Raw genomic sequence first — 9,835 nt, 5'->3', positions numbered from 1 at the left:
ATTTCACAATAACACAGCACCCGGGTGCCTTATTGCTCTGACCCATCTCACAGTAACCAGCACCTAGTGCCTTATTGTATTGTCACATCTCACAGTAACCAGTACCTAGTGCCTTATTGTACTGTCACATCTCACAGTAACCAGCACCTAGTGCCTTATTGTACTGTCACATCTCACAGTAACCAGCACCTAGTGCCTTATTGTTCTGTCACATCTCACAGTAACCAGCACCTAGTGCCTTATTGCTCTGACCCATCTCACAGTAACCCAACACCTAGTGCCTTATTGCTCTGACCCATCTCACAGTAACCAGCACCTAGTGCCTTATTGCTCTGACCCATCTCACAGTAACCAGCACCTAGTACCTTATTGTACTGTCACATCTCACAGTAACCAGCACCTAGTGCCTTATGTTACTGTCACATCTCACAGTTATGTATCACATCACATGCTTTAAACTGAAAGACACTCAAACCTTCAGTTTATTGACACATTTTGTCTTTATTTTTCAAATAAGAAAATCAGTGTGGCTGTGCCCAACCAATTAACATGCTCTCCAGATAAGTACAGTAGCGATTGGCCTGTTGCTATAATCGTGTTTGTTCTGAGGATAATTGGAGCTGTCTCTGCATTATTGTGAACATCATCAGTGCCCGGATGCTAGTTTCTCTGATCATCCTCTATACTGGGAACAGGATAACCTGCTGCCTGAGTGCCGTGTTCTGTTATTGCAGGAAGTTCTGAATGCTCATCTTAGCTGGGGCAGTGCCCCTGGTAGTATTTACATATAAGGCTGGTGCAGAAGGCAAACACATGGTGTGTCAGATTTCTCTGTACCACAAGCTGTGCTCCCAAAAGGACCTCACAATTCAGTGGTTTTCCGGGGATCTGGCAAAGAGCTGTGACCTTCTGGATAATGTTTTTTTGTGCATGATGAAGAGTAACTGCACCAATGTGAATGCCTGGCACCTCTGTTCTTACACCACACGCAAACTGTTAAAGTCAACAGGATTATGATGCCAGTCAATGTCCCAAATACCACCACAATGCAAAACTGCTTGTTGCTCAGCCCTGACTCCCCCTGTTTTAAAACCTCTTTTACTGAAATTTTTAAGTGGCCAGTACCAGACTTCTCACTGGGTTCTGGGCTCCATCTGTTGGGGCCTGCAGTCCTTAATGGCTGAGTCTGACCAAGCCTTGGGTAAGGTTGAGTGATGATCTGGAGACTGGGTGATGTATCCTGGATGTATTTCCCTGTGGGCTCCACCTCAGGCATTTCACAGAACTTCCCAGTAAAACCCTTTGGGCAGTAACATTCAAAGTCCCCTACACGGTCATAGCACAGCCCTCCATTCTGGCATGGCTCACTTGCACAATCATCAATATTCACAGTGCAGAAGCGTCCCTGGAAGCCATATGGACACTGGCAGGAGAATCGGTTCACCCCATCGTGGCAGGTGGCTCCATTGGCGCATGGCCGCATCAGGCAGTCATCCACATTGGTCTCGCATAGCTGACCAACATACCCAGCCAGGCATCGACATGTAAATGTATCTGCATAGCCACTGTCATCATGACACCTGCCACCATTCAGACATGGAAACCTGCATGGGAGACATAAAGATAACACACTCAAGTGTGCAGCCGAAATACCCAGCCCTGGGCTACAGGGCCCTCTTCTACCCCAGTTTCTGACATCTCATAACTCCACATCTGAAGCTTTTTATTTCTCTTTACGCCAGGGGTGTCCAAACTTTGCTCTCCAGAGGTTTTGGAACTACATTTCCGATGATGCTCAGCCATCATTTTATCTAGCTGAGCATCATGGGAAATGTAGTTCCAAAACCTCTGGAGAGCAAAGTTTGGACACCCCTGCTTTACGCCCTTTATCCTAGTAACTTAATAATCGGATTTTGCCTTTTGTACATCCCCTCTACAGTTCCCTCTACCCTTCCACTTTTTACCCACCCATCATCTTACCCTGTCCTTTCACATGGGCCTCTCTTCAGTTCACAGTTCTTCCCATGGAAGCCTTCTGGGCAGATACACGAGTATTCCCCCTCTGCTTCGCTCATACACAGGCCTTCATTCTTGCAGGGGTCTGACTGCTCACAGATGTGTAGGTCTGTGAATGAGACAGAACAGTTACAACATGAAGATGCAGTTAATAGCTCAATAAACCAGAGTGCTGACCCATGTTAGCCTTAGTGTAGGTGATCCCTGCAGCTGTACAGAATGCCCTGACACTTGCAGCATTTGTTGTGGTTAAATGGGGAAAAGGCCTGAGCTTAGGGTCACACATATGTAGGGTGGTGATAAAGTCTGAGCCTCTGGGCACTTGTGTCATATATCATTTTTTTTATTACTTCTGGTTGTGAGCAATAGGGAAATCAAACTATGATTTTCACCACAATCTACCGTTATTGCTCAGCTGTGCTAAACTTAAATTTAAGTCATCCCACTGTTCCTAGTATGTGCCCTTTACACCCCCCCACACACCAATGTTAGAAAGTTTAGCTCCCTCTGGTACTCATGGGGGGACTGAGCTTCGGGTTAGTGCATTTATATTACATATTAGGGCCTACGAGAATCTGACTTGTGAGGTTAATAAACAGTAAATGTCTATTCACCGCTACTGTCTAATGATATAGAAATAATTAGCGGCTCCTGGATCGGTCTAATGCTGTATTGTGCTCCGGTGATAGCACCGTTATTGCTCATTACTAGGTTACATAACACTTTTTACCAGATTTAGTGCACAAAAGGTATTATTTATATTTAAAGCGCTCTCCCTTTATTTGCACTGTGAAACGTTAGTACTTAGTGATATCATCCAACAGCGCAAATAAAGGGAGAGTGCTGTATATATAAGTGATACTGTCCTATGGCACAGATAAAGGGAGAGCGCTGTATATATAAGTGATACTGTCCTATGGCACAAATAAAGGGAGAGTGCTGTATATATAAGTGATACTGTCCTATGATACAAATAAAGGGAGAGTGCTGTATATATAAGTGATACTGTCCTATGGCACAAATAAAGGGAGAGTGCTGTATATATAAGTGATACTGTCCTATGGCACAAATAAAGGGAGAGTGCTGTATATATAAGTGATACTGTCCTATGATACAAATAAAGGGAGAGTGCTGTATATATAAGTGATACTGTCCTATGATACAAATAAAGGGAGAGTGCTGTATATATAAGTGATACTGTCCTATTGCACAAATAAAGGGAGAGTGCCTTATATATAAGTGATACTGTCCTATGATACAAATAAAGGGAGAGTGCTGTATATATAAGTGATACTGTCCTATGATACAAATAAAGGGAGAGTGCTGTATATATAAGTGATACTGTCCTATGATACAAATAAAGGGAGAGTGCTGTATACATAAGTGATACTGTCCTATAATACAAATAAAGGGAGAGTGCTGTATATATAAGTGATACTGTCCTATGGCACAAATAAAGGGAGAGTGCTGTATATATAAGTGATACTGTCCTATGGCACAAATAAAGGGAGAGTGCTGTATATATAAGTGATACTGTCCTATGGCACAAATAAAGGGAGAGTGCTGTATATATAAGTGATACTGTCCTATGGCACAAATAAAGGGAGAGTGCTGTATATATAAGTGATACTGTCCTATGGCACAAATAAAGGGAGAGTGCTGTATATATAAGTGATACTGTCCTATGATACAAATAAAGGGAGAGTGCTGTATATATAAGTGATACTGTCCTATGGCACAAATAAAGGGAGAGTGCCGTATATATAAGTGATACTGTCCTATGGCACAAATAAAGGGAGAGTGCCTTATATATAAGTGATACTGTCCTATTGCACAAATAAAGGGAGAGTGCTGTATATATAAGTGATACTGTCCTATTGCACAAATAAAGGGAGAGTGCCTTATATATAAGTGATACTGTCCTATAATACAAATAAAGGGAGAGTGCTGTATATATAAGTGATACTGTCCTATGATACAAATAAAGGGAGAGTGCTGTATATATAAGTGATACTGTCCTATGGCACAAATAAAGGGAGAGTGCTGTATATACAAGTGATACTGTCCTATGATACAAATAAAGGGAGAGTGCTGTATATATAAGTGATACTGTCCTATGGCACAAATAAAGGGAGAGTGCTGTATATATAAGTGATACTGTCCTATGGCACAAATAAAGGGAGAGTGCCGTATATATAAGTGATACTGTCCTATGATACAAATAAAGGGAGAGTGCTGTATATATAAGTGATACAGTCCTATGATACAAATAAAGGGAGAGTGCCGTATATATAAGTGATACTGTCCTATGATACAAATAAAGGGAGAGTGCTGTATATATAAGTGATACTGTCCTATGGCACAGATAAAGGGAGAGTGCTGTATATATAAGTGATACTGTCCTATTGCACAAATAAAGGGAGAGTGCTGTATATATAAGTGATACTGTCCTATGATACAAATAAAGGGAGAGTGCTGTATATATAAGTGATACTGTCCTATTGCACAAATAAAGGGAGAGTGCTGTATATATAAGTGATACTGTCCTATTGCACAAATAAAGGGAGAGTGCTGTATATATAAGTGATACTGTCCTATGGCACAAATAAAGGGAGAGTGCTGTATATATAAGTGATACTGTCCTATGGCACAAATAAAGGGAGAGTGCTGTATATATAAGTGATACTGTCCTATGGCACAAATAAAGGGAGAGTGCTGTATATATAAGTGATACTGTCCTATTGCACATATAAAGGGAGAGTGCTGTATATATAAGTGATACTGTCCTATGGCACAAATAAAGGGAGAGTGCTGTATATATAAGTGATACTGTCCTATGGCACAAATAAAGGGAGAGTGCCTTATATATAAGTGATACTGTCCTATGATACAAATAAAGGGAGAGTGCTGTATATATAAGTGATACTGTCCTATGATACAAATAAAGGGAGAGTGCTGTATATATAAGTGATACTGTCCTATGATACAAATAAAGGGAGAGTGCTGTATATATAAGTGATACTGTCCTATGGCACAAATAAAGGGAGAGTGCTGTATATATAAGTGATACTGTCCTATGGCACAAATAAAGGGAGAGTGCTGTATATATAAGTGATACTGCCCTATGATACAAATAAAGGGAGAGTGCTGTATATATAAGTGATACTGTCCTATGATACAAATAAAGGGAGAGTGCTGTATATATAAGTGATACTGTCCTATGGCACAAATAAAGGGAGAGTACTGTATATATAAGTGATACTGTCCTATGATACAAATAAAGGGAGAGTGCTGTATATATAAGTGATACTGTCCTATAATACAAATAAAGGGAGAGTGCTGTATATATAAGTGATACTGTCCTATGATACAAATAAAGGGAGAGTGCTGTATATATAAGTGATACTGTCCTATGGCACAAATAAAGGGAGAGTGCTGTATATATAAGTGATACTGTCCTATGGCACAAATAAAGGGAGAGTGCTGTATATATAAGTGATACTGTCCTATGGCACAAATAAAGGGAGAGTGCTGTATATATAAGTGATACTGTCTTATGGCACAAATAAAGGGAGAGTGCCTTATATATAAGTGATACTGTCCTATGGCACAAATAAAGGGAGAGTGCTGTATATATAAGTGATACTGTCCTATGGCACAAATAAAGGGAGAGTGCTGTATATATAAGTGATACTGTCCTATGATACAAATAAAGGGAGAGTGCTGTATATATAAGTGATACTGTCCTATGATACAAATAAAGGGAGAGTGCCTTATATATAAGTGATACTGTCCTATGGCACAAATAAAGGGAGAGTGCTGTATATATAAGTGATACTGTCCTATGGCACAAATAAAGGGAGAGTGCTGTATATATAAGTGATACTGTCCTATGATACAAATAAAGGGAGAGTGCTGTATATATAAGTGATACTGTCCTATGGCACAAATAAAGGGAGAGTGCTGTATATATAAGTGATACTGTCCTATGGCACAAATAAAGGGAGAGTGCCGTATATATAAGTGATACTGTCCTATGATACAAATAAAGGGAGAGTGCTGTATATATAAGTGATACTGTCCTATGGCACAAATAAAGGGAGAGTGCCTTATATATAAGTGATACTGTCCTATTGCACAAATAAAGGGAGAGTGCTGTATATATAAGTGATACTGTCCTATGATACAAATAAAGGGAGAGTGCCGTATATATAAGTGATACTGTCCTATGGCACAAATAAAGGGAGAGTGCTGTATATATAAGTGATACTGTCCTATGGCACAAATAAAGGGAGAGTGCTGTATATATAAGTGATACTGTCCCTATGATACAAATAAAGGGAGAGTGCTGTATATATAAGTGATACTGTCCTATGGCACAAATAAAGGGAGAGTGCTTATATATAAGTGATACTGTCCTATTGCACAAATAAAGAGGGTAGGAGTGCTGTATATATAAGTGATACTGTCCTATTGCACAAATAAAGGGAGAGTGCTGTATATATAAGTGATACTGTCCTATGATACAAATAAAGGGAGAGTGCCGTATATATAAGTGATACTGTCCTATGGCACAAATAAAGGGAGAGTGCTGTATATATAAGTGATACTGTCCTATGATACAAATAAAGGGAGAGTGCTGTATATATAAGTGATACTGTCCTATGATACAAATAAAGGGAGAGTGCTGTATATATAAGTGATACTGTCCTATGAGCACAAATACAGGGAGAGTGCTGTATATATAAGTGATACTGTCCTATGGCACAAATAAAGGGAGAGTGCTGTATATATAAGTGATACTGTCCTATGGCACAAATAAAGGGAGAGTGCTGTATATATAAGTGATACTGTCCTATGGCACAAATAAAGGGAGAGTGCTGTATATATAAGTGATACTGTCCTATTGATACAAATAAAGGGAGAGTGCTGTATATATAAGTGATACTGTCCTATGATACAAATAAAGGGAGAGTGCTGTATATATAAGTGATACTGTCCTATGGCACAAATAAAGGGAGAGTGCTGTATATATAAGTGATACTGTCCTATGATACAAATAAAGGGAGAGTGCTGTATATATAAGTGATACTGTCCTATGGCACAAATAAAGGGAGAGTGCTGTATATATAAGTGATACTGTCCTATGATACAAATAAAGGGAGAGTGCTGTATATATAAGTGATACTGTCCTATGATACAAATAAAGGGAGAGTGCTGTATATATAAGTGATACTGTCCTATGGCACAAATAAAGGGAGAGTGCTGTATATATAAGTGATACTGTCCTATGATACAAATAAAGGGAGAGTGCTGTATATATAAGTGATACTGTCCTATAATACAAATAAAGGGAGAGTGCTGTATATATGTGATACTGTCCTATGATACAAATAAAGGGAGAGTGCTGTATATATAAGTGATACTGTCCTATGATACAAATAAAGGGGGTATATATAAGTGATACTGTCCTATGGCACAAATAAAGGGAGAGTGCTGTATATATAAGTGATACTGTCCTATGGCACAAATAAAGGGAGAGTGCCTTATATATAAGTGATACTGTCCTATGGCACAAATAAAGGGAGAGTGCTGTATATATAAGTGATACTGTCCTATGGCACAAATAAAGGGAGAGTGCTGTATATATAAGTGATACTGTGCTATGGCACAAATAAAGGGAGAGTGCTGTATATATAAGTGATACTGTCCTATGGCACAAATAAAGGGAGAGTGCTGTATATATAAGTGATACTGTCCTATGATACAAATAAAGGGAGAGTGCTGTATATATAAGTGATACTGTCCTATGATACAAATAAAGGGAGAGTGCTGTATATATAAGTGATACTGTCCTATGATACAAATAAAGGGAGAGTGCTGTATATATAAGTGATACTGTCCTATGGCACAAATAAAGGGAGAGTGCTGTATATATAAGTGATACTGTCCTATGGCACAAATAAAGGGAGAGTGCCGTATATATAAGTGATACTGTCCTATGATACAAATAAAGGGAGAGTGCCGTATTATAAGTGATACTGGTCCCTATGGCACAAATAAAGGGAGAGTGCCTTATATATAAGTGATACTGTCCTATGGCACAAATAAAGGGAGAGTGCTGTATATATAAGTGATACTGTCCTATGATACAAATAAAGGGAGAGTGCTGTATATATAAGTGATACTGTCCTATTGCACAAATAAAGGGAGAGTGCTGTATATATAAGTGATACTGTCCTATTGCACAAATAAAGGGAGAGTGCTGTATATATAAGTGATACTGTCCTATGATACAAATAAAGGGAGAGTGCCGTATATATAAGTGATACTGTCCTATGGCACAAATAAAGGGAGAGTGCTGTATATATAAGTGATACTGTCCTATGATACAAATAAAGGGAGAGTGCTGTATATATAAGTGATACTGTCCTATGATACAAATAAAGGGAGAGTGCTGTATATATAAGTGATACTGTCCTATGGCACAAATAAAGGGAGAGTGCTGTATATATAAGTGATACTGTCCTATGGCACAAATAAAGGGAGAGTGCCGTATATATAAGTGATACTGCCCTATGGCACAAATAAAGGGAGAGTGCTGTATATATAAGTGATACTGTCCTATGGCACAAATAAAGGGAGAGTGCTGTATATATAAGTGATACTGTCCTATGATACAAATAAAGGGAGAGTGCTGTATATATAAGTGATACTGTCCTATGATACAAATAAAGGGAGAGTGCTGTATATATAAGTGATACTGTCCTATGGCACAAATAAAGGGAGAGTGCTGTATATATAAGTGATACTGTCCTATGATACAAATAAAGGGAGAGTGCTGTATATATAAGTGATACTGTCCTATGGCACAAATAAAGGGAGAGTGCTGTATATATAAGTGATACTGTCCTATGATAAAAATAAAGGGAGAGTGCTGCATATATAAGTGATACTGTCCTATGATACAAATAAAGGGAGAGTGCTGTATATATAAGTGATACTGTCCTATGGCACAAATAAAGGGAGAGTGCTGTATATATAAGTGATACTGTCCTATGATACAAATAAAGGGAGAGTGCTGTATATATAAGTGATACTGTCCTATAATACAAATAAAGGGAGAGTGCTGTATATATAAGTGATACTGTCCTATGATACAAATAAAGGGAGAGTGCTGTATATATAAGTGATACTGTCCTATGATACAAATAAAGGGAGAGTGCTGTATATATAAGTGATACTGTCCTATGGCACAGATAAAGGGAGAGTGCTGTATATATAAGTGATACTGTCCTATGGCACAGATAAAGGGAGAGTGCTGTATATATAAGTGATACTGTCCTATGGCACAGATAAAGGGAGAGTGCTGTATATATAAGTGATACTGTTCTATGATACAAATAAAGGGAGAGTGCTGTATATATAAGTGATACTGTCCTATGGCACAAATAAATGGAGAGTGCTGTATATATAAGTGATACTGTCCTATGGTACAAATAAAGGGAGAGTGCTGTATATATAAGTGATACTGTCCTATGATACAAATAAAGGGAGAGTGCTGTATATATAAGTGATACTGTCCTATGGCACAAATAAAGGGAGAGTGCTGTATATATAAGTGATACTGTCCTATGGCACAAATAAAGGGAGAGTGCTGTATATATAAGTGATACTGTCCTATGATACAAATAAAGGGAGAGTGCTGTATATATAAGTGATACTGTCCTATGATACAAATAAAGGGAGAGTGCTGTATATATAAGTGATACTGTCCTATGGCACAAATAAAGGGAGAGTGCTGTATATATAAGTGATA

General features: G+C 38.5%; 1 protein-coding gene across 4 annotated transcripts in view; it reads right to left on the bottom strand.

The window, feature by feature from the left end:
* Positions 1-481: 481 nt before the first annotated feature.
* DLK2 (delta like non-canonical Notch ligand 2) overlaps positions 482-9,835 on the bottom strand; it is a 121,123-nt gene continuing 111,769 nt past the window's right edge. For all 4 annotated transcript variants that reach the window (XM_053712762.1, XM_053712765.1, XM_053712763.1 and 1 more), the window contains 2 exons: positions 1,981-2,125; positions 482-1,604 (listed from right to left, as the gene is read on the bottom strand). In XM_053712762.1, coding sequence (XP_053568737.1) covers positions 863-1,604; positions 1,981-2,125 — 887 coding nt within the window. In that variant the 3' untranslated portion in view covers positions 482-862. The remainder of the gene's footprint in view (positions 1,605-1,980; positions 2,126-9,835) is intronic.

This window comes from Bombina bombina, chromosome 4 (genome assembly GCF_027579735.1).
Source record: "Bombina bombina isolate aBomBom1 chromosome 4, aBomBom1.pri, whole genome shotgun sequence".
Lineage (NCBI taxonomy): Eukaryota > Metazoa > Chordata > Amphibia > Anura > Bombinatoridae > Bombina > Bombina bombina.
Note: the sequence above shows the minus strand (reverse complement) of the source record. Positions and strands in the feature narration are given on the sequence as shown.